The sequence below is a fragment of the Anabrus simplex genome, chromosome 3, assembly GCF_040414725.1.
Source record: "Anabrus simplex isolate iqAnaSimp1 chromosome 3, ASM4041472v1, whole genome shotgun sequence".
Lineage (NCBI taxonomy): Eukaryota > Metazoa > Arthropoda > Insecta > Orthoptera > Tettigoniidae > Anabrus > Anabrus simplex.
In genome coordinates this window covers 134,937,995-134,963,111 of record NC_090267.1, presented here as the reverse complement: position 1 = coordinate 134,963,111, position 25,117 = coordinate 134,937,995, and the positions used below count along the sequence as shown (strand labels likewise).

At 37.0% G+C, this 25,117-nt stretch overlaps 1 protein-coding gene and 1 long non-coding RNA gene across 2 annotated transcripts in view; one reads left to right on the top strand and one right to left on the bottom strand.

Moving 5' to 3' along the window:
- The window catches only part of LOC137499014 (uncharacterized), a 327,147-nt gene that overhangs the window by 257,596 nt on the left and 44,434 nt on the right, over positions 1–25,117 (top strand). The gene's annotated exons all lie outside the window — the stretch shown is intronic.
- LOC136866695 (E3 ubiquitin-protein ligase RAD18) overlaps positions 1–25,117 on the bottom strand; it is a 145,110-nt gene that overhangs the window by 101,019 nt on the left and 18,974 nt on the right. The window contains exon 4 of the mRNA XM_067143809.2: positions 5,921–6,061. Within this exon, the coding sequence (XP_066999910.2) occupies positions 5,921–6,061 (141 nt within the window). The remainder of the gene's footprint in view (positions 1–5,920; positions 6,062–25,117) is intronic.

Sequence of the window (25,117 nt, the reverse complement as noted above, 5' to 3'; positions counted from 1 at the left end):
TGTTTGGCTTTTCGGATACTTCATTGAGGTTGCAGTTGGAATTAAAGTACTGATCCAGATGAATGTATCTATTTTCAAAGATATATGTAGCAATTTTCAAAGATATTGAGCAAGGTGCTCTTGTCTGTGACTTTTAAAATGTCTAGGTCTTGATTTATGGACATGAATTTGTGATTTAATTCAGACGTGTTGGCTCATAGCCAAGGTCTAAATTCATTGTACAATATCTGTGATGCATGGACATAAGTGTCATCAAGTTTTCTACAAGAGATTGATTTTAATGTATACTTTTTTTTTTAGATGTCATTGTTTGTTTCATGGTCTTTCATGATTTTAGTTGGGCCAATTTTTTAAAAATCTTTACAGCTGATGATGGCCCAAATGGCTGAAATCGGTCTCTTCTACTAATTACATGACAACGTAACTGATTTTTGACCAAAGTACATTTTTTATTGGGGTGGTATTGAACAGGTGGACCCATTTTACCTACCAATTGAAACTACTGTCAATACAAATAATGACATTTTTATCGTATGATGCCCAAACCAACCAGGCCTAAAATTAAAGATAGGCAAAATTGGCAAAGATATTCGTTTTTTTTAAACAGTATTTAATTAATACCCTAATACGTAACTTCCTTAAGTTCATCAGAAAGAAATATAGATCTACACCTAGAACCGTAAAAGCACAAAATAAAATTAACAGAATCTGGTTGAGAAAAAATTAAATTTCTATACAGGAAGAAAACTTGCTTAAACAATAAATTATATGAGACTCACCATGATGTTTCCAACTGCTTACTCAACCTCCAATGGGATCATTTTAATCAAATGTCGGCTCAAACTTCAAACTACATTATCAAATAAACAAGTACTAGATAGGAAATTGAACAGCCTTAAAGTTTCAACATTTAACCACAGAGATGAACCTAAACCACGGGAGACAAATGAAATCCTAAGCAATTTTCATCCCCCTGTTGTCAATCTGACTGAGTGTCTTGATGACAGTGAATCGAAAATATTGAGCAAGCGTCATAGACGTAACTGACCCAATCTTTCTGAACTCAATAACATGATCATTTCTACAATAGAAACAAAATCAGCCAACAATAAACTACTGGCAGATATACAAGACGAAGTTAGATACAAAAATTGAACAAAACTAAACATCATTAATTAGTGGAAAACTAGTACTGTACTCCAGAAAATAGTGATATAATTTCAAAGCAAATCTTTAACTGCAAAAAGAAAATCAGTAATAAAGATCTCATCATTACAAAACAAACAAAGCTGATTACCGGTACATCACAAAAACTAAATTTTTTGTTTGGATAACTCTTTTAATATGGTCTAAAATCAACCCAACATCCAAAATTCAACGTAACTTAAAACAAGTTCTCAAAAATATTTCATTTTTACTAAATGATCATGAAATTTCAAAACTTACCAATATGAACGCAGGACTCCCCAGAGCTAAGGCTCTACCTAAGATTCACAAGGCTGGAGTGCCCACGAGACCAATCATCAATTTTAAGCCTAGCCCCCCCTCTACAAAAGTTCCCAGTTCATACAACGTTTTCTAAAACAAAATTACTCTTCTTTTTAGCCATACCATTCTATTCACTCATTTGATATAGTCAACACATACCCCAGTATTCCTATTAACGACACAATAGATATAATTAGTAATAATTGTTCAGCTCCATGGCTTAATGGTTAGCGTACTGGCCTTTGGTCACAGGGGTCCCGGGTTCGATTCCTGGCAGGGCAGGAAATTTTAACCATCACTGGTTAATTCCGCTAGCACGGGGGTGGGTGTACGTGTTGTCTTCGTTATCATTTCATCCTCATCACGACGCACAGGTTGCCTGCGGGCGTCAAATCAAGACCTGCACCTGGCGAGTTGAGCATATCCTCGGACACTCCCAGCACTATAAGCCAGACACCATTTAATTTTTTTCTCATTAGCAATAATTTAAAGAAGTTTGGTAAAGTGAGTCAACCTGAGATTGAAGACTTTATCACCATTCTAAAATTAGCACTGCATACTAATGATTTCATTTCTGACAATGTTATCTATCAACAGGATGGTTTGCCCATGGGTTCTCTAGCCTTATGGATCTTAGCAGACATAAAATGACTGCTATTTGTTTCACACCATCCAAAATACAGCACACTGTCACTCCTTCGAAAACAAGTGATCAGACATCCCATGCACCACTAGAGCATGCGGGACATTTTAAAGTAGAAAGTACGACGCTGCATTAGGATACAACTATTATTACCATGCAGAAATGGTACATACACGATGCATCATTTCAACTGAGATATTGTAATTACTATCTAACTTACATGTTGATGATCTTCAGATATGCTATCACTCAAAAGCAACTGATACTATGAACAAAGACTAATGAAATATTTTACCATATGCTTGCAAAAACTATATTAATAAATCCCTCCAATATAAAAATTATTACAATAGTCATACAAACAACATTAACAAGTTTGATAAAGACTTAATTGCATGCGGCAGTTGTAAACAATCTAGGTGTTGTGATAAATGGAAGTTAACTGAAACAAACATATCACTCATATCTGTAAGTGCATTTCAAACCCTATCCTCTTAAAATATCCTCTCACACCCAACATGTCATGGACAATTTCCACAAACTTCTACAAGTTGTATCTAAAGCATTGGAATGGCATCTGAAATGTATGTTACTAATCCCAAGTTAAACATTTTTAAACCATAATTTTTGGAATGTCAAGGTAATTTTTATTGAATGAAGTATAAATACTGAATTGGGAATCGTGGACTTATGGTTGCCGACATATATATGATTAATTTTACAGAAATACATGATCAAATTTATAGATGTTACTGTGTTTTATTGCAGGGTAATTGGTCATAATATGGTTACAGCTTTTTAATCTTCCAGGTTGAAGATCATGGCCATCTTTGGTTCCATGAAATCATTTAAAAAAAATAAAGCTTACTAAAATAATACTGCTTACAACTGGTCAGCTTCTGGCAAAATATACGTTAATTTACAATTATAACTACAGATGCAGAAGGGAATATGCTCTGCTCTACAGAGCTCCTAGAAGTTGAGTTCACAAAGATTATAGTACTCAGTGATAATTCATCTGGAGATAGAATAAAAGGGAGCCATATTAAGAAAGCAACTGTATAATGAACTATTGTTGGTTGGGACATGTCTGCAGTGTTTAGACTTGGGAATCATGGACTTATGGTTGCCAACATATATATGATTAATTTTACATAAATACATGATCAAATTTATAGATGTTACTGTGTTTTATCGCAGGGTAATTGGTCATAATATGGTTACAGCTTTTGTTGTAGATAATAAGAGAAATTAAGCTAATAGATTACACTGGTTTTGAAAAAAGAAGTAAAAATTCTGGCAAGGACATTCTTTGATATCATCATGGGATATCATATCTGAGGAAGATACATTGAATTGGGATAACATAGGACATACTGTATTGTATCAGAGGTATAAAATGTAACAAAAGGCCCTTATTAGGGCTACATTATTGTGAAACAGCTGCTGAAGCATTTTCTAACCTCTTATGCCTTACACTACTTATCCCCTTGCCGCGTTTGTGCACAGCATCCCGCAGTATCCTGATAAGATCCAGCGTGAGAGGTGGCATAATATTACTCTGGGACCTCATACTGTAAGCTCAGTCACTCAGATTTTTACATACCTCCTGTGACTATTAATCCGGGTCGCTTGATTTCCAGCAGTATTCAATACACCTGGCCACATACTATAGCATATCATAGTTAACTGAACAATCTCAGAGCAGCATACTTATAAATGCATGTACAAAGAGAAAATTTAGTATGGATAGCTGCCCTTATACAAGGGAGAACCACAAATTTGACAAAATCTAACATGAAAATACTGTTGAATGTAAAACACTCCATAAGCCTTATTCTGGAAAAAAAAATTTAGAAAAAAAATATTTTAATAATAATAATTCCAGATTCAGAACCCCCCACATTACAAGAAGTCAAACAAATAATCAGAGATTTAAAAGACAACAAAGCACCAGGAGAAGATTGAATAATCGCTGAAATGTTGAATATTGGTGGTGACAAACTGGCCCAGAGTATTCAAAAAATATTACAGGACATCTGGTTTTCTGAAGAAATTCCGGAGGAATGGAAATGTGCATTGATTCATCCACTTCACAAGAAAGGAGACAAATCAGATATTAATAACTACAGACGAATTTCTCGCCTCGCACTCGTATATAAAATCTTCTCTAAAGCTCTACTTAATAGATTACAAAAACAAACAGACCACCTGATCGGAGATTATCAGGCTGGATTCCGAAAAGGGAGATCCTGCGCAGAACAAATCCTAAACCTAAAAACCATACTACAGATTCACAAAACCAAACAAACAGTAATTACCTTTGTTGACTTCAAAAAGGCGTATGATTCCACTGATCGGCAGACCCTGTTCAACATAATAGAGGAATTTCAAGTCGACAGGAAAACGAGGGAATTGATTAAAGAAACTCTGACCAACACAACATCAAAAGTTAAGTTCTTGGGAGAAATTTCTGAACCGTTCAAAATCAGAACTGGTGTCCGACAGGGAGATGGACTATCCCCACTACTATTCAATTTAGTTTCGGAAAAAGTGTTTCGTGAATGGAGAAAAGTAACTAAAGGTATAAACATTGGCAGACTTCTTAGACAAAATTCACCTTGACTGCTTAGCTTTCGTAGATGACCTTGTGATCCTTTCGAACAACAGACAAGAAGCAATCCACTCCATAGAAAAATTGCATGAAATAGCCGCAAAAACCGGACTTCAAATTTCATTTGAAAAGACGCAGTTTATGGAAGGAACTAAATCAAGATTCGACAATCAACCATTAATCACCAAATGTGGAATAATTTCCCAAGTAGACAAATTCAAGTATCTAGGTGAAATTATTCAGCCAGCAGGGTTAAATCAGGAAGCTAACAAAGAAAGAACTGCTAAACTGGAAAGGGCTTACAAAATCACATGGAACAGATACAACAAAAGATGTATATTAAAAAATGCAAAATTACGACACTACAATACAGTCATCAAACCAGAGGCACTTTATGCATCTGAAACACTGATCATTGGCGGCAGGTCACAAATGAAAAGCATTGAGAAACAAGAGAGGAAAATTCTCAGAAAAATCCTAATGGAATTTGGATGAAAAAGAAACCACACAAAAATTTTCAATTCACAGAATAAATCACAGATACCATCAGAAAGAGACGACTAAAATTCTACGGACACCTACACAGAATGGATAACAACAGGCTGACTAAGAAAATTCTAAATCTAGCTCTTACCCTGAAAATCCGCAACAATTGGTTAGCACAAATTCATGAAGATCTACAAGAAATGGGTATTGAGGACGAAACCATTCAAGATAGAATGAAATTTAGAAGCTTAGTAAACAAACATAAATTTTCAGAGAAACCAACAAGAAAAAATACAGGCTGGACAGAAACACGCAGAAGGAACACAGTGAAAATATGAAGAGATATTGGGAAGAAAAGAAGAAGAAACATTGTGCAAAATAAGTTCAAGCGTGCTCCACAGTTGAGCACAACGAATCCAAAAAAAAAAATTAAAATGTGTTCATGAACATTTGGAAATGAGTTATCAATATACTGCAAAGGTCCAACAACATTCTTTGTGGAAATAGATGCCAGAATTTGCAGTCCTCTTGCATGGCTTAAATGAGTGATTTTGTCAGTCCGAATCATCACCATCACCACCACCACCACATTTCTTTACATTTTGTTCTCTAATCTTATCACAAGCCAAGAACATCACAACCATTTTCTCTCACTATGAGAATATAAGAGCAAAAAGATTTTTACCTACCTCCTGTGACGGTTAATCAGGGTCGCTCGATCTCCAGCAGTACTCAAGCCATGTTCACTCAATTTCTTTTTTAAACTTTTGTCATTGAGCAAGGTATACACAAGTTTAGGCATGGGCTTCAGTTTTTGAACTTCAACTCTCCTATAACAGAAATATACCATTCTACTGCATTCATAACCACTAGCAATTAATAATGGGGAACTGAAGTAAACCCAATAACTAACACTAATGATCTGCAGAATACAACAGAGTAACAATGAAGGAAAGAATAACAACAGTGGAGATGTATTAATGGATGAGCCTCTTAGTAACATTGCAGAAAGTGAAAACAGATTTCCTATAAATATTTCGTTTCCCATAGGGAACTTGAAATATTTGTTCTGAATGAGTAAATTCATCATTCCAATATAATGGATACATTATTGGAAATTATAAATTTTACGGCTAACTCGTTGTTCGTTGCCAGCAGGGATCAATTTTTTAAAAACAGACCAAGCCTCTCATAGTGCACTGGCACTGCCTGAAGCTTCAAGTAGCCTCTGCAGTGGTCTCCACTACATGCATTAGACATGCCACTTGGTAGGTGTGCTTGTTACCAACTGATGAGCCCCTCTTGATACACTGGGGTGAAACACTGGCAACCAAAAATGAGTTACCTGGAAAATATATAATTTCCAATAACAGACCAATTATATTGGAATTATAAATTGTCTATATCTTTAACAATTTATGAGAGTTATTCGAAGTGAACATCTTAGCTGACTCATCAAGTATGTATAGATATACCGAGTGGTCCACCAGCCCCTTATAATTCTTGAATACCAAGTGAGTTGGCTACATAGTTTGGGTCAAGTAGCTGTGTGCTTACATTTGGGAGTTAGTGGGTTCGAAACCCACTGTCAGCAGTCCTGAATATGGTTTTCTGAGCTTTCCCATTTTTATACCAGGCAAATGCTGGGGCTGTACCTTAACCCGATGAGTACTACGCCCGCCTATAGACAGGCTGATGCGGGCGGACCACCAGTGCTACGCCTGTCTATAGACGGTGCGCGAGAATTTTTTTTATTTTTTATTTTCCCGGTTCACTTTCGAGTGCAAATTTGATCTGTGAAATGTTCTGCCATCTGTTGGGCATTATGTAGAACTAACTGATCAGAGATTATAGCTTCGGGAAGTAACTTAGAGCTTTTTGTAGACGTCTGTGGAATTCATCTGTGATGTAAACAAACATGGCGGATCAACAATCTCTTTGCTCTTGCATCGATGTTATTTCGGATCACAGAATCTTTCATTTATTAACCACAGCGGAAAGTGATGATAGAGATAATCATTTTAAGGAATTGTTAAGCGATTTTGAAAGTGAGAGTGATAGAGAGAGTGCCGAAAATAATGTATGTGAGAGAGAAACAGAGCCTCCTTCTAAACGAAAGAAGAAAAGCACGGGGTGTACAAAAGCTATTTTATCGCTAATTTTGTGGCGGATGGATTACTTTTCTTCACCAGAGTTTTAGGTAACTGCGAAAGGCACCGAGGGCCAAGTAGTGTTTGATGACAACCCAAAAATCACTGATTTTTAGAAACTTTTGTGCCAGTGGAGTTGGTGCAGATAGTTGAACAAATTGGCATCACAAACAACCAGTAGAAAACATTTAATTATCACCACATTCCAGGTTTGGAAAGTATTTTAAAATATCAACTTATATACTTCTAAGGAGTTACATGTATTAGTTGCCTACAGATTTTAGGAAATAATTACTTTGGGCTCTTTACTTTGTATAAAGATAATGCACGCATGGGCACATAAGTGTAATTTTATTTTCTCTCAAAATAATATTGAACATAAGAGTAGGATTTTCCATTTGTATTTGGATATATAAACAACCAACATTTATAAACATTTTAAGCTAATCACCCCACTGATAAGTTAAAAACTGAGGCTTCTACAAATTTTTTACATACGAATGAAAGAACTCGGCACTGAGGTACCAAACAGTCAACTGGTAACTCAGCACTTAAAAGGTTAATTAAGGCCACACTCACCTCCTTTCTATTCCTACCCTGTTCTATCCCATCATCACCATAAAACCTGCCTGTGTCAGTGCGAAGTAAAACAAATGGCAAAAAAAAATTAATAACAACTTGAATATATGCAATCCATCGAACACTTTTAGTTTTTATGGTCGATACTGCTCTGCTAACAACCTATATGCCTGCAACAGAAAAGTAATGTATACTGCAAAGGGGAAACAATTATACGGATTCTTTTATACTTGAACGATGATGAGATGTTTCAAATGGATTTCACGTCACCACTTTGTTGTCAAATGGCACACTAAGACCATGTAAATTTGAGTTGCTGTAAACATATATATAACACCTTTTTGCTATGCTAAGTTTACTATTCAACTTTCATTCTTCACTAGGCTGAAAATGTTGCCAAGAGGGACAAAACATGTACCTACAACTTCACTATAAGATTAAAAATTTTATAAGTTCTATAAAGGTGGAACTTTCGATATTCATATCTTTAAACTGTTCAAAGTTGACTATACGGGCTAAACATGTCATATATTACTTGTAATGGTGCATATCTTTCTATTTGTCGCCCATGAGCGACCTATGCGTCTGAATGTGGGATGATAATGAAGAAGAGAGAGGGTGAAACCCAGTATTGGCACACTGCCTACTCCTGTTGAATAACACCAAGGGGTCTGCACAAAGCTTTATGTCCACATCCAGCGGACAATTCATAATTGACAGCATCATATGCCCTCATTCCATATGAATACTGGTGAGAGGTTTGAAATTGAATTCAGGCTTTTGGCATGCAATCTAGTGATTAGAAATTGTATACCACCACCTCTCCTATCCTGCCGGCCAATATTCTGATGGTTAATTTTTTTCAAACAACAGGACTCGAACTGGCTAACCACGATGTCAGTCCATACAGAACATGATGCCTTAACGAGGTTGGTAGAATGCTAAATGAATGCTAAAACCCATGAATCAAGAGATACAACACAGAAATTAAATCTCGAGATGTAAAGGGCATGCTTTAGTTCTGCACATCTTGAAACAGAAACAGTGTTGTCTAAGTGGCTGAATCGGTAAGGCCCTGGCAAGTTTCCAAAGCGGATCGACGGTTCTAACCTTACCCTACACAGAATTTGTATAGATATTCACAGCTCCATTGTATCTATGCACAGCAGAGCATGTTCTACTGGAATGGTAGACGAATGTTGTGTAATGTACCGGGCGAGTTGGCCGTGTGGTTAGGGGCGCACAGCTGTGAGCATGCACCCAGGAGATAATGGGTTCGAACCCCACTGTCGGCAGCCCTGAAAATGGTTTACCGTGGTTTCCCATTTTCACACCAGGAAAATGCTGGGGCTGTACCTTAATTAAGGCCACGGCCGCTTCCTTCCCACTCCTAGACCTTTCCTATCCCATCTTCACCATAAGACCTATCTGTGTCGGTGCGACGTAAAGCAACTAGCAAAAAAAAAAAAATTGTTATGTACGCTGCCTTAGCTCCACATATTTGAAATAAGGTTTCATCACAAAGCTTATTCATTTGTTTATGTAGTAGAAGTCAAATAAATATCCATTCTTCGGAAACGAGTTTAGATATGTGACCATACTACATCCACAGTAACAAAAAAAGTTATAACTGACCGGGATTTCAACCTGTCCTCATACAGAATGGTTTCGAACACTCAGTGGTTCATGCTTTTTTTTCACCTTAGGTACAACAAGATCTGATGTTAAGACAGAAGTTTGTCGTCAATACAGAATCCGATCCTTATCTATACTTCCTGAATTATCATACATGTTATTTATAGCTGTGATCATTTTATGTATCCAACACAGTTCCTTTCATTGAATTACAAATAGCACTAACAATTCCGTTAGAATTTCGTAAGAGATGAAACCACAGTTTCTGCAATTCTGGGCATTGTTGTATGTTGGGTATTCAGCCCAAAGGCTGGTTTGATCCTCCACAGCTCTGCCAATAGCTGTCATAAATAGCCTAGACGTCATTGAAGAGGCGTACCAGGGAAATGAGGAGTGAGGTAGTTTCCTGTTGCTTTCCTCACTGAGCCAGAAGTTGCTATTACATATCAATTTGCCAAGCCCACTGAAATGCATGCACCAACCAACCCTATGAGCGATATTTTCACACCATCCATAACAGGGACAGGCACTAGCATCGCTCATATCTCAGTCACTCTCATATTGTCAAAGTCAAGGATAAGTAACAAATTTGATATAGCCCGTACCAGAAGACATAGTGTACTGTAAACACTACATCTTGCCAACAAAGGCAGATTCTGGACACTACTCCCAGTATATGCATTACAACAAAATCCTATCTAGCCTTACTTGGATAATCGCTCACAAGTGATGCTGTAGAGGAAACTGTCTAAGTAAAAGCTAACAAAATTAAAAAGGGTGTATGATGGTCTGCTAGTGATCAATTCTCACATGGCATACTTCTTATTGAAGAACGGTCTCTTTACTCTAAAATGTAATTATATATACCAGTTTTCATCATCATCTTCCTTCCAAGTATTCGGCCATTTGTCCCGTTACAGTCTTGCATTTTTCTTTTCGCAAGACTTGAAAGCAATCAAATGTCCTTCCGACAGGTTGCTAGCCTGAAGGAAGTAAGAACATTGGTGGGGCTGCCACCTCTCAGCTAATGGACTAGCTGAAATTACAACATTTCCTCCGTAATTGATGTAACAGTTATACCGCCGTGACTTGGTCAACAGGGCCTCGTCTGTGAGAACAGGTTTGTTCATCCCAGGAAGGTGAGGTTGGCATTTGGGCAGGAGAGGTTATATCATCATCGTCATCGTCATCATCATCCTTCCAAGTATTGGGCCCTGTGGCCCGTTGCGGTCATCCATTTTCTTTCCGTCGCTCCATTGGACGTCCTATAGATCTCTGTCCTCTTGGTTGATAGCGTAGGATCTCTTTTGGTAGTCTTCCAGATTCCATCCTTTGAACATGACGTTTCCAGTTTTCTTGGTATTCATAGATGTAATTGATTACTGGTTTCACATTCAGTCCCTTAAGCACATCTTCATTTCTTATACAATCCCATTTTGTATAGCCTGCTGTTCTGAGCATGAACGTCATTTTACATGCTGTAATTCTGGAAATGTCTTGAGTTCTTATTGTCCATGCCTCACTGCCGTAGCAAAGGGTTGGTCTGGCTAAATGTTATAAAGACGTAAGCGAGTGTGTTTTTGGACAAAAGATGGCTTCATGATATGATTTATGATTCCTGTTGTTCTGGTAAATTTGGTTATTTTTTCAGAGATATCAATTTCCCCTTGGTAAGATAAATTGTATCCCAGATAATTGAATTCATTGACTCTTTCCAAAATGTTATTATCTAAACAGATTTTACTGGGGATAAGGTCCTTCCCCTTAAAGGCCATTATTTTGCTCTTCTGTGGTGAAATGATCGTGTCAAATTTTGAAGAGACTTTCTGGAGATTAAATACTGACCACTGAAGATCATCTTCTGATGATGCTACCAATGCAACATCATCAGCAAAGAGTATGGCAGCTAGATGTGCGAGATATCTGCCGACTAGGATTGATCCATGCCTTTCATGCCTCCATACCTGCATTATGTTGTTCATATAGATTATGAACAACAAAGGAGAAAGTCCACAGCCTTGTCTCACACCTCTGCTGATCGGTTCCCATTCAGTCTGATGACTATAACTTTATTGCAATAAGGTTGTCACTTTACATGTTGTATATGTTATCTATTAACTGTTGTGGGACATTATCTTCTGCTAAGATATTAAGTAGTCTGTTCCTGTAAACTAGGTCAGAGGCTTTTTTAAAATCAACAAGTGCTATGCGAGTTTCCAAGTTAAATTTCCTGCGTTTTTCTACTAAGATTTTCAAGGTAAAGTAAGCATCAGCACAAGAACGTCCCTTTCAAAATCCATGTTGTTCATTTCCAATCACATTTTCATAATACCTGAATAATTTTTCTTTGACAATATTAGAGTAAATTTTGTAACCTGAGTTGAGTATACTTATCCCTCGGTAATTTCCACAATCTTTCACACTGCCCTTCTTATGAAGAGGAATAACTATAGCTTTTTGCCAATTCTCTGGTGGTCTGTTGCCATTCCAAATTAAATTGATGAATTTGAGAAATCTTTGCTTGAAGATGTCACTGGAATACTTGAATAGTTCTGCATTTTTATTGAGTCTCCTTAAGATGCTTTTCCATTTCTAAGTTTTCTGAGTACTAGCTGCAGTTCTTCGAGTGCAATGATTTCCGAAGACTTGCTAAGAGATGTTGGCAAAAGAAATGGCGCAATATTTGAACCTCCCCAAAGGTTCCGAAAATTAATGATCCACTCCGTTAGAGGTATTGCATTAATGTGTACGTCTTCTTTTACATCATTATTCAGTTTCTTCAATATTTTATAGGTCTGTGGTTGTGGTCTTGTTATATCAGTCTCCAGGTGTGAAACAAAGTTTTCCCAACTCTTTCTGTGCTTTTTCTGCACTTCCCTTTTTGCTGTTGCTCTCTTGTGATGATAATCTATTTTATCTTCTAATTTACTAGTTGACAAAAAATTTTTAAAAGCATTTCTTTTGTCTGAAATAACTTTTTCAATTTCTTCATCCCAGATTCTTAAACCCCTTTTCCTCTGCCATTTTTTCTTAACTCCCAAACTGCCAAAAGCAGACTGCTTTAAAACTAAACACAAATTAGACCACTCCATTTCCACGTTGTCACTAACTGGTGTCATTTGTGTAAGATTATTAAGTCTGTTCTGGTACAGCCATTTTATACTGGGATCTCTTAATAGGTTAAACTTGTAAGAAGTTTTAACTTCTTGTGTTGTTTGTTTCTTTTATACCGGGCGAGTTGGCCGTGCGGTCAAGGGTACGCGGCTGTGAGCTTGCATCCGGAAGATAGTGGGTTCGAATCCCACTGATGGCAGCCCTGAAAATGGTTTTCTGTGGTTTCCCATTTTCACACCAAGCAAATGCTGGGGCTGTACCTTAATTAAGGCCATGACCGCTTCCTTCCAACTCCTATCCCATCGTCGCCATAAGACCTATCTGTGTCGGTGCGACATAAAGCAACTAGAAAAAAAATGTTTCTTTTCTACCATCTAGGCCTCAGACGAATAGGTGCTACTAATAGATAAATTTACCATTACAAATTATATAATCTATAATCGATTTCTGATTTTGTGCAGACCACGTGCACTTGTGGCTGTCCTTGTGTGGGAATATTGTGTTCATGATCTTTCAGTGAAATCTATTAATTTTGTTCCATTGTTATTACAGATTGTTTCTCCATGGATTCCGATGTGATTCTGAATTTTCTCATTACCAACTCTGGTACTGAAGTCTCCCAGTAATAGTAGCATATCTTGTTTGTTAATTTTATTGACTATCTTTTGCAGATCATTATAGAACCAATCACTTTCTTTTGAATTACCCTGCACTGGAGTGCATACTCCTATAACTGTAAGATAACGCCTGGATAGTTTTAGTCTTAACTGGATAATCCTTTCGTTCCAAAATGTGTAGCTATCAATTGTTGATCTTAATCTTTTGTGTACCATGAGCAGTACACCTGCCTGTGCTCTAGTATCTCTGTCAACCCCACTGTAAAACTGTAAATAATTTACTGTCTCTTTTGATCCCTGAAGCTTTCTTTTTGTTTCTGAAATTGCTGGTCATCTTTGTGTGAGATACCTTGTACATTCCAGGTAGCACATCTAAAAGTATTTTTCTTCTTCCAATCTTTGTCCATTTCACTGTCCTTTATTTTGCCGGGAGAGATTATGTATTCCACATAAAGTTAATGTTGGAAGTTATACAGAACAATAACAAAAAGGTTAATATGCCAAGTTCTTCATGGTATAGATAAAATACATATAAAATGTATAAAATTTCATAATTTTAAAATATTCACTGTATAAGGAAACTTTAGTCTTCAAAGAAAAAAAAAAAAAACTTCATTATCATTTGGCATAAAATTATTGCATCAGATTTCTTCTAAATGGACAAAAGGATAAGCTTACATCTAACAAGTTGAACACACAGGTTTGAAGTTGCCTGCAGGTACTGGAAAGATAGTCTTCTCATTGCGAGCTGATAATACCACTTGAAGCAAAATAAATACTGTATGAATTAGCTAAAGTACCAAAGCCTGCCTGGTCTGTATGGTCTGACACCATGATTAACGGGTTCAAGTTCAATTGATGAAAAACAAATCTTACCACCAGAATGTTGGGCAGCAGGGTAGGAAAGGTGTCATATATGATTACTAATCACTAGATCGCGTGCCAGAAGTCTGGATTCAATTTCAAACCTCTCCACAGAGTTCATATGGACTGAGGGCATATGACACTGTCGATAGTGATTCGTTTGTCGGATGGAAATGTTAAGCCTTGAGCAGATCCCTTGGTGTCATTCAACAGGAGTAGGTTATGTGCTGACACCAAGTTTCACCCTCTCCCTACCTTATTATCATATCTTACACCCAAATGTGCAGGTCGCTTATAGGTGTAAAATAGAAAGACCTGGACCAGGCAAGCCAAACAAGTCCTCAGACACTCCTGGCATTAAAGTAAGTAAGTAAGTAAGTAATTAAGTAAGTATGTAAGTAAGTAATTAACAATGTGTGGCTATTTCTAGCCGAGTGCAGCCCTTGTAAGGCAGACCCTCCAATGAGGGTGGGCGGCCTCTGCCTTAGTAAGTAAGTAAGTAAGTAAGTAAGTAAGTACGTAAGTAAGTAAGTAAGTAAGTAAGTAAGTAAGTAAGTAAGTAAGTAAGTAAGTAAGTAAGTAAGTAAGTAAGTAAGTAAGTAAGTAAGTAAGTAAGTAAGTAAGTAAGTAAGTAAGTAAGTAAGTAAGTAAGTAAGTAAGTAAGTAAGTAAGTAAGTAAGTAAGTAAGTAAGTAAGTAAGTAAGTAAGTAAGTAAGTAAGTAAGTAAGTAAGTAAGTAAGTAAGTAAGTAAGTAAGTAAGTAAGTAAGTAAGTAAGTAAGTAAGTAAGTAAGTAAGTAAGTAAGTAAGTAAGTAAGTAAGTAAGTAAGTAAGTAAGTAAGTAAGTAAGTAAGTAAGTAAGTAAGTAAGTAAGTAAGTAAGTAAGTAAGTAAGTAAGTAAGTAAGTAAGTAAGTAAGTAAGTAAGTAAGTAAGTAAGTAAGTAAGTAAGTAAGTAAGTAAGTAAGTAAGTAAGTAAGTAAGTAAGTAAGTAAGTAAGTAAGTAAGTAAGTAAGTAAGTAAGTAAGTAAGTAAGTAAGTAAGTAAGTAAGTAAGTAAGTAAGTAAGTAAGTAAGTAAGTAAGTAAGTAAGTAAGTAAGTAAGTAAGTAAGTAAGTAAGTAAGTAAGTAAGTAAGTAAGTAAGTAAGTAAGTAAGTAAGTAAGTAAGTAAGTAAGTAAGTAAGTAAGTAAGTAAGTAAGTAAGTAAGTAAGTAAGTAAGTAAGTAAGTAAGTAAGTAAGTAAGTAAGTAAGTAAGTAAGTAAGTAAGTAAGTAAGTAAGTAAGTAAGTAAGTAAGTAAGTAAGTAAGTAAGTAAGTAAGTAAGTAAGTAAGTAAGTAAGTAAGTAAATATATATATAAATGAATAAATAAATAAATAAATAAATAAATAAGCTAAAGTACCAATCTTATCCGTGTATAATTGCAAACCAGCAGAAAAGAAGAAAATCCTTTCCTTTATATGCTATTTGTCATCACTACTGCAGGAAGAACTGCTGCTGCCCTTCCTACCCACATCTTATCAGAGTAAAAGAATGGCAAGAGGGCTGGTATGTGGTTGAAATGGTACATGCAGCTTACCTCCATTGGGGGTGTGCCTGAAAAGAGCTGCACTATCTCGGAATGAGGATACAAGTTTACTTTTACCACAGCAAATCATCTTCACTCTAATCTAATATGTTTGAGATTCCCATTTTCTTGAAACTGTTTTCAGTAATATCTGAAGGAATCACGTCATGAGAAATGGCATATTCATTGTTAAGCAACAGTATCGCATATTCCAGAAGTTCCTCTTTGCTTTTGCCGAAACTTACTAGTTTTCAGGTTGAGAAACACTTTACATTACAACACTTGTTTGCAACTTGAATTGTTTTTTGTTACCATCAGTACAGAACATTGCACTAGGACACTGGAAACTTCTCGCTTCCTGCCCTCTTCCTTTTAATCTCTGCATAACTGATTGCCACAAGTTTATATAATGCAATATAAATTGCAAACTTGCCCATTATGGATTTAATAACAATGAGATACAAGAGCACATGCAAAGCATTCACATAAGAGTATTATATTTGTAACAGACTCTACAGAGCATTACTGTGTCAGGTCAGTGCTAACTCACACCCGAGTACTGCAATATTGAAATACTAGATTTCGAAACACAGAGGCTGCCAGCCATTCATTTACAACCATTGACTGCACTCTCCTTTTCAAATTACCTGTAAACACCTTGATTTGAATACTGATCAATACCTTGATAGCTGTTGTAACCTTCCCTATTACTTTACTCATAGATAGGTGCAATTACTACTTTCTTCAAATCAGAAGGTATCTTACACATGCTAACCCTATTACTCTTCAAAGCAATTTCATCCCTACCTTTCCATTGTATTTCGTAACTTTAATCTAATTTCATCTATTCTTGCTAATTTATGACACCGTAATTCCTTTACCCATTCTTTCCACTTCCTGGAGTGTAAATTCACTGCCATCATTGTTATCCTCCCCATGAACTTAATTTCTTTGCTGTCTCCACTACAGTATCCCTGTATGCCACCCATTCTCTTTCTATTATCCCGAACCTGCTTACTGTCTACTGTTTGGAACTTTTCGATAATCATACCCATGTACTTCTGCCTAATTTCTTCAACCTGGATATTCTCTACCCTAATTGTCTGCAGAAAGATTTCACTTTCTCTATCCTAGGCCTGTAGATACTTATTTCACTACAGATTAGATAGTGGTCTGTATCACTGAAAAATCCCCCATAATACCCTCACTTTCCTAACAGATTTCCTCAATTCAAAGTCAGTTATGATATACTGTATTATTGATCTGCTGTCCCTAAACTCTCATTTGTAGCAGTGAATAGTCTTATACTTGAAGAATATATTCACAACTGCTCATCCCATACTAGCACAGAAGTCCAGTCAACGTTTTTGATTTCTATTAGCTTCCACTCTTCCTCACATTTACCCATCACCTTTACATATCCTTCATTTCTATTTCCAAATCTTGCATTGAAATCATTCATTAGCAATATTCTATCCTTCCTGTTGACCCTGACTCAATGTCACTCAGTAGGCCTACTTCAGAAAACCTGTCAACACATCCTCATCTGCATCCTGACAAGATGAACAGACTGAGACAATTCTTGTCCTAATTCCTCCAACTGCTGAATCTATCCACATCATTTGCTCATTTACGTGCTTAACAGAAACTATGTTGCATGCAATAGTATTCTTACCCCGCGCTATGTCCTTCCCTTTTTAACATCTGTTAAAGACACTCCTGCTTCTAACACAAACACGTCATGAAGTATGCTCCGCCTTCAAGTATTGCTTTTCAACACCTTAGCCTGCACAAACTAATCAGAGATCACTGGAAATTTAAACAAATCACTACCAACTTCACATCAAAACAGCAATTGTTCGTGAAAACTGTAAATAACGTGTTAAACAGACTAGCGATGAACAGTTCAATAAATGGCTGAATCATGTTAAACATTATAAAAAATATGTACATCAATGACAGGCCTTATAATTAAATAAATACAATTTCAAAAATCACCCTTCTTTTTGCAAAATAATCTGGTACCGTACTAGTAAAGAAAGTAATTTTGTTGGTTTGTTTGTAACATCAGCAACCACTCAATCGATTTTAATAATTCTTCAACCATTAGAGATCTCATTTTTTTCCATAACAGTTGAGGCTTTCACGGCCTGCGTTACAATAGGCCTATAGATCTACATTTTGGGGCTCATAGACCATGATCCAAGAACGTATGGTAATCAGACATTTCACCAAAAACTGTATTCAGCATTTTCAAGGGTTCTGCTGTCTTCAACTGTTACAAAACTCTCAGTGGAATGGAGGGGTATCGCAACTCCACCTCACTATATAGTGCAGGCTGAAGTGCGGTGCGTTGCTCGCCTATTGGTTTATCGGGAGGGGGAATCGCCAATGAGTGTTATTTGGCTAAGCTCCATCCTCACACCACAGCAGGTGTCTAAAGATCCTGTGCAGTTGCAGTCAAATGTACATAGGAACAACGGGCAGCATCGCCGCTCAACTGAAGGAGCACAACAGCCAGCCAGCTGGGACAAACAAAAAGTTATGTCATCCAATCGCTGCTGAAGTACTGTTACCTACAGCGTCTTATCATGCCTGGCTACAAAGAGAAATCACTGAGATCCTGAAGCACACCAACAGCTTTAACCATAACAAGTAGTTTGAACAGGCTAATAAAACCTGGTTTCCAATAAAAATTTTGGAAGCCTGGAGTACACGGCAGAAAAAGCAACAGGCGATAAATTGCCTTCCTCCACTCAGGTAGGTTGGTCAATGCCAGGCTTGACATTGCTTCAATAATCAGCCACAGAATAGCCAATCAGATACCACTCCCCCACCAAGGCAGATCAACAGACAAGCACTGCAGCCTGCACTATTTGCTGAAGTAAAAAAGGTAAACTTGTGTCCTCATCCCGAGGTGGTGCAGCTCTTTTCAGACACACCCCCAATGGAAGTGAGCTGCATGTACCATTTCAACCCCATACCAGCCTCCTGCCATTCTTAAATTTCTGGCAGTACCGGAAATCGAACCCGGGCCCCCGAGGACGGCAGCTAATAACACTAACTGTTACGCTACGGAGGCGGACATATACTGAAGTGAGATTGTGATATTGCTCCATTCCACTGAGAGCTTTGAAGCAATTGCAGGCAGTGGTATCCTTGAAAATGTCTAACACAGTTTTTGGTGAACCCTCGAGAATATCATATGAGCTTGGACCACAGCCTAGAAGCTCGAAAAATATACATAAATATAATTTCTTTCATGTTATTATGTGCTATATATAACTATACCAGCTTATCATGGAAGCAGGCAGAAGAGTAAGTCAGAAAATATGTGCATCCAGGACCCCTAAAAGTGAATTAGCTGCCTGAATTGTTAGTCCTATTAAAAATGGGCTAGTTTATTAGAATTCAATTTTCTATGCATCTTCATCCTAACTAGCAGTTTTCCAGTAAAATGCCTTTGTTTTTTGTTTTTTTTGTTTTTTTGCAGGTGCTTTATACAATAAAAACCAAAATAATGTGCAAACTGTTAGTCGTATCAAGAAAGTAGCATACATGTAGGATTTAGACTTATATTTCCGACAAAAATGTCCATACACATTTCCTTCCTTACTCTACCAGTTTTCCAGGAAAAATGTTTTTCTGTCTTTTAGATCCAGGTTTTATCATTAGGCCTACATACGATAAAAATCATCTGTTGTCCGTATTGACAAAATACAGGATTTTTATCCACATTCAATACACAATGTCGTTAACTCTAAAATTAACACATGGATAGTTTAAAGCACAGACATGTTTCGATCCTTTGGATCATCATCAGTACATACAAATGTTATAAAATAATAAAAACATAAAAACATTTGTGTGAATAGTTTCTTTTAAGAGTTATGTCCTCTCATTGGGGTGAGACAACCTTCTCTCGTTTCGCAATTTGAAGTCAATACCTAAATTCATGATGACTTCTAATAGAATTTCTCCTTCTTATAGATACCATTCCATGGAACCACGATTTTATAGCTCTTAGAAGAATAACATCTACAACATTAACCTTGGTCCACTTTAACTATACTAAAACCAACAGGCATATAAGATTCAACAAAATTATATTATTTATCTACAAAATCTAACAACTTTTTAACAATATTTACTATAATGACGAGAAACATGCAAGAACTTTTCCACAAAAGCAGATTGCAATGAAAGGACATAACTCTTAAAAGAAATGTTTTTATATTTTAATGGTTTTATGATATTATGTAGTGATGATGATCCAAAGGATTGAAACATGTCTATGCTTTAAACTATGTATGTGTTAATTTTAGAAATAACAACATTGTGTATTGAATAAGGTGGTTAAAAATCCTATATTTTAATTATACCAGGCTTTATCTGATTAAAACCAAAATAATGCGTAAAATATTAGTCAGCAGCACTTTCCTACCAGGGATGCATGTATAGGAATGATCATGTCACCAACATCCAAAAAATCATGGGGGTTACCCTGATTGTAGACAAGATGCGCGAGACCCAACTTTGATGGTATGGCCACGTAATGCGTAGAGAAGGTACATCTACTGAACAGGTAGCACATCACATCACGCCATCTGGAAATTGGCCACGTGGTCAGCCCAAGAAACACTGGATTGATTACTTTGAAGAAAACATGCGTTAAGTTCATCTTGTTCCAAACGATGCATTCAACAGAACCAAGTGGAGATCGACTTGCAAAACAGTGGACCATGTTCCACTGCGGGACAAACGCTACGAAGATGATGAAGAGTTAGAATGATAGAACGCATCTTAAGAGAGCCAGGACTTGTTCAGTTGGGTTTTGAGAGAAATGTAGGCTGTAAGAACAGGAGTAGACCAGGTATAAATATGACAAACAGATTAGAGTAAATACAGGATGTAGTAGTTACATCTATATATATAAAATAAGAGTTTTGTCTGTACATTGCTCAGAATTTGAAAGGAATGGTATTTCTGTATCAGTCATGTCCACTGTAACCAGGAAGTGCACTTTTTACTTTTCCGTAATTTTTGTCTGTCTGTCTGTATGTACACGCATAACGAGAAAACGGCTGAAGAGAATTTAATGAAAATCGGTATGAAAAGTCGGGGTACGAACCACTACAATCTAGGCTATAAATCATTTTATTAACTCAGAGTAAGATGGTAGTTTAGGGGAAGGCCTAAAATTTAATTCTCAAATATTTATATCATTAGTGATCATCCTATCGATAAATAATACACAACTAAAGTTATATAGAATTAAATTTCCGATCATTTATGTCTTATACATTTTTACCGTACTGGCTATGACAACACAGATATTCGTGAATTTGTATTTTTGTTGCTAAGTCCATATCAACACCGAGCCATGAGAGAAAGGGGTTAACAGAATTTAATGAAAATCAGTATAGGCCTATACAGTCAGGGAATAAGAAACTACAGTCTAGGCTATAAACAATTTTATTCATCCTGAATGAAATTGTAGTTTAGGGGAAGACGCCTAAAATTTAATTTTTAAATACCTGTGTTATTGGTCCTATCGAAAATTACTACATAACAAAAGTTATAGAGAATACAATTTCTGAGCATCTGTATTTTATTCTGTTTTACTGTACTGACTATGATAAGCGTGGTATTTCAGAGTCGGAAGAAAACTAAATATGAAGGCCTACAATATCGAAAGCTCATAAAATTTATCAACAATAACATAACATTGACCGCTGTTTGTTGTGATGTTCTTTCTCTCTTATAATTCCACTCAACTCCGATAGATGGGATTATTGCTGTGTACCAAGTATAACAGCCTGCCTGAATATTGGCGGGAAATGGCTGGGGAGTTCAAAAACTTTCTTCTTTAGCATGCCATTCCTCTGGTTCATACATTTTCTAATACTGCTGGTACGTAACATACTGGTTCATCATAGTATTCCAGCTATTCGATCCCTACTCTGACACGCTGTTTTGAATGAGCAGTGTACCCACTTAAGGCAGAGGCTCACTTAGTAGCAGTAGTAGTGGTAGTGGTAGTATGTCCTGGTCTAGAATTACAATTTAGACCTATTCCAAATTATAGCACCACAATTTACTAAATAACTCAAAATTCAACCCGGAAAAGAGCCGTTTCTTAAGAAAAGCTTTTCCCTCTTCACTTTTATTAAATTCTACATTCATTTTATTCCAAATTAGCAGTGAAGAGGGGGTTTCTGCTCTGGCTTGGAGGAAAAATTTGCCTCCGCCACCAGTGTACTGAATTGAGATTTTCCGACTCATCGGGTACTCCTAGGAAACAGATTAATAAAAAGACATAGTTTTTGCCCTGGGACTCTGCACTCTTCGACTCCCCCCGCTGAAAAAAGACAAAGAGTGTTCACGGACCACGGCTGTCTGCGGCTTGGTCATTCCAACTCTGGAACTTTGGACTGTCGGATCGGCAGCGTTCGTTAGTGAGAAAATGTGTGGTTTTCCATTTGATCGACTATTTCATATGAAAGCATTGCTTTTAATCGCACCATTCCTACTGACGTCATTGTAATGACCTATGTTCTTTTCAGTTGGGAAAACGACTAAGACAGTCTTTCTGAGGATGTAAAAGGGCAGGTGGAGTGTGAGTGTCTGACATTATAATGAAAACTCCCCAACCTGATTGTTTTCATATAAGAAAAGACGTTTGGTGAATTCGCCGTCGCGTTTCTGGGGTAACGTTAAGAGCTGTGCAATTTAATACAATCTTGCTCACAAAGTGTACACTACCTAACCTAGAATTCTGTATACAAGGTAGAATTCCGTAGCGAAGCACGGGTCCATCAGCTAGTATATAAAATAAGAGTTTTATCTATACATTGCTCAGAATTTAAAAAGGATGGTATTTCTGTATCAGTCGTGCCCACAGTAACAAGGAAATGCACTTTTTCCTTTTCCGTAATTTCTGTCTGTCTGTATGTATGTACACGCATCACGAGAAAACGGCTGAAGAGAATTTAATGAAAATCGGTATACAAAGTCGGATAATAAGTTGCTACAATCTAGGCTATAATTTTATTCACGCTGACTGAAATGGTAGTTTAGGGGAAGGCCTAAAATTTAATTATCAAATATTAATGTTATTTGTGGTCATATCTTAATGAAAATTGGTATACAAAGTTGGGGAATAAGTCGCAATAATCTAGGCCTTAGTGGTCGTATTGATAAATACTACTTGTAGTATTATATTTCTGATAATTTATATGAATGAATGAATGAATTTATTGAACTGAACATAACAGGCTTTCGCCCAGTTACAATGTTCCAATATGCAATTCAAAATAAAACACTCACAGACTATTTATAGCTAGACACTAACTACTTACTACTTCTAAATCTACTGTGTAGCATCTTGCACATGGGCGGGTCGCCAGCTCCACATGCAACACACCACCTAACTAAACTAACTACTTACTACATGAATATACTACTTAACTACTTCTAAATCTACTTTGTAGCATCTTGCACATGGGCGGATCGCCAGCTCCACATGTAACACACCACCTAACTAAACTAACTACTTACTACATGAATATACTACTTAACTACTTCTAAATCTACTTTGTAGCATCTTGCACATGGGCGGATCGCCAGCTCCACATGCAACACACCACCTAACTAAACTAACTACTTTACTACATAAATATATACTAAATCTATCCTAAATCTGTCCGGCCGCGACATCACCCCTAGTGAGGAACTGCTACCACCCTTCCCTAGGATGCCACGACCAGACGTCTCATGAGGCTCGGGAACCGATACCTCATAGACCCTTTAAGCTGTCAATGTTATTTCCTCACCACTCCTTCCTGTAACAACCCACATGTGTGCGGATTGCCTAGCTCCGCATGTAGGCTGTCACACCTGTATTTCACTGCCGAGACGGATTCCATAACTCGGCTCATCTTTCACTGTCTCATTGACAACTTACTTCCTCTAACCTAACACTATTCACTACTTTACTCTACTTTACATGTGCAGACGTACCGAATCAACACTTTGATAATTTATATCTTATACATTGTTACCACACCGGCTATGATCAGGGATATTCATGAATTTGGACTTTTGTTACTAAGTCCTTATCAGCGCCAAGTCACGAGAAAATGGGTAAACAGGATTGAATGAAAATCGGTATGTAAAGTCGGAGAATAAGGAACTACAGTTTACTCTATAAATAATTTTATAAGATGCCCTAATATCACAGAGTCAAAAGAAAACTAAATGTGAAGGCCTACAATATAAAAAGCTCATAAAATTGATCAACAATAACATTACATTGACCATTGTTTGTTGTGATGTGCTTTGTCTTCTATTGCCACTCATCTCCGATAGAAAGGATTACTGTTGCATAGAGTTTTTTTTTTTAAATTTACCTTACGTCACACCGACACAGTTAGGTATTATGGCGACGATGGAATAGGAAAGGGCTATGAGTGTGAAGGAAGTGAACTTGGCCTTAATTAAGGCACATCCCCAGCATTTGCCTGGTGTCAAAATGGGAAACTACGGAATACCATCCTCAGGGCTGCCAACAGTGCGTTTCGAATCCACTATCCCCCGGAAGCAAGCTTACAGCTGGGTGCCCCTAACCACACGGCCAACTCGCCCAGTCGTACAATTGTAACAGTCTGCCTAAATATTGGTGGGAAGTAGCTGTGGAATTAGGTTTCTTCTTTAGCATGCCATTCCTCTGTTTCATAAATTTTCTGATTCTACTGGTACACACTGGTTCATCATAGCATTCGAGCTATTCATTTCCTACTCTAAGGCACTGATTGGAATGAGGAGTGTTCACGGCTGTCTGTGGCCTGGTCATTCCAGCTCTGGAACTTTGGACTGTTAGATCGGCACCGTGGTACTCTTCATTAAAAGTGAGAAAATGTGCGGTTTTTCATTTGATCGAGTATTTTATAAGATAACATCACTTTTAATCGCTACTCTCCTACTGATGTCATTGTAATAACCTATGTGGACTTCAGTTAGGAAAACTACAAAGTCAGTCTTTCTGAGAATCCCGTAGCAAAGCACGGGTACATCAGCTTGTAGAATATAAAAGGTTAATACAGGATAGGTGGCATGGTGAGCTGCATCAAACTGATCTATAGACTGATAACCCAAACAATACCACCAGATTTATCATCCACCTTGTTTAGTAATGAAGTAATGTTTACAAATCATGGCCAAGCAAACCTCCGAAACATGCACTATTGGTCCTTATAACAATCCCCATTGGCTTTGTCAGATGGAATGTCAAAGTCCATGGAGTTTAAATGTGTGATGTGGAATAGTGAACCACCGGCTCATGCATATGCCTTTTTTTCTTTTTT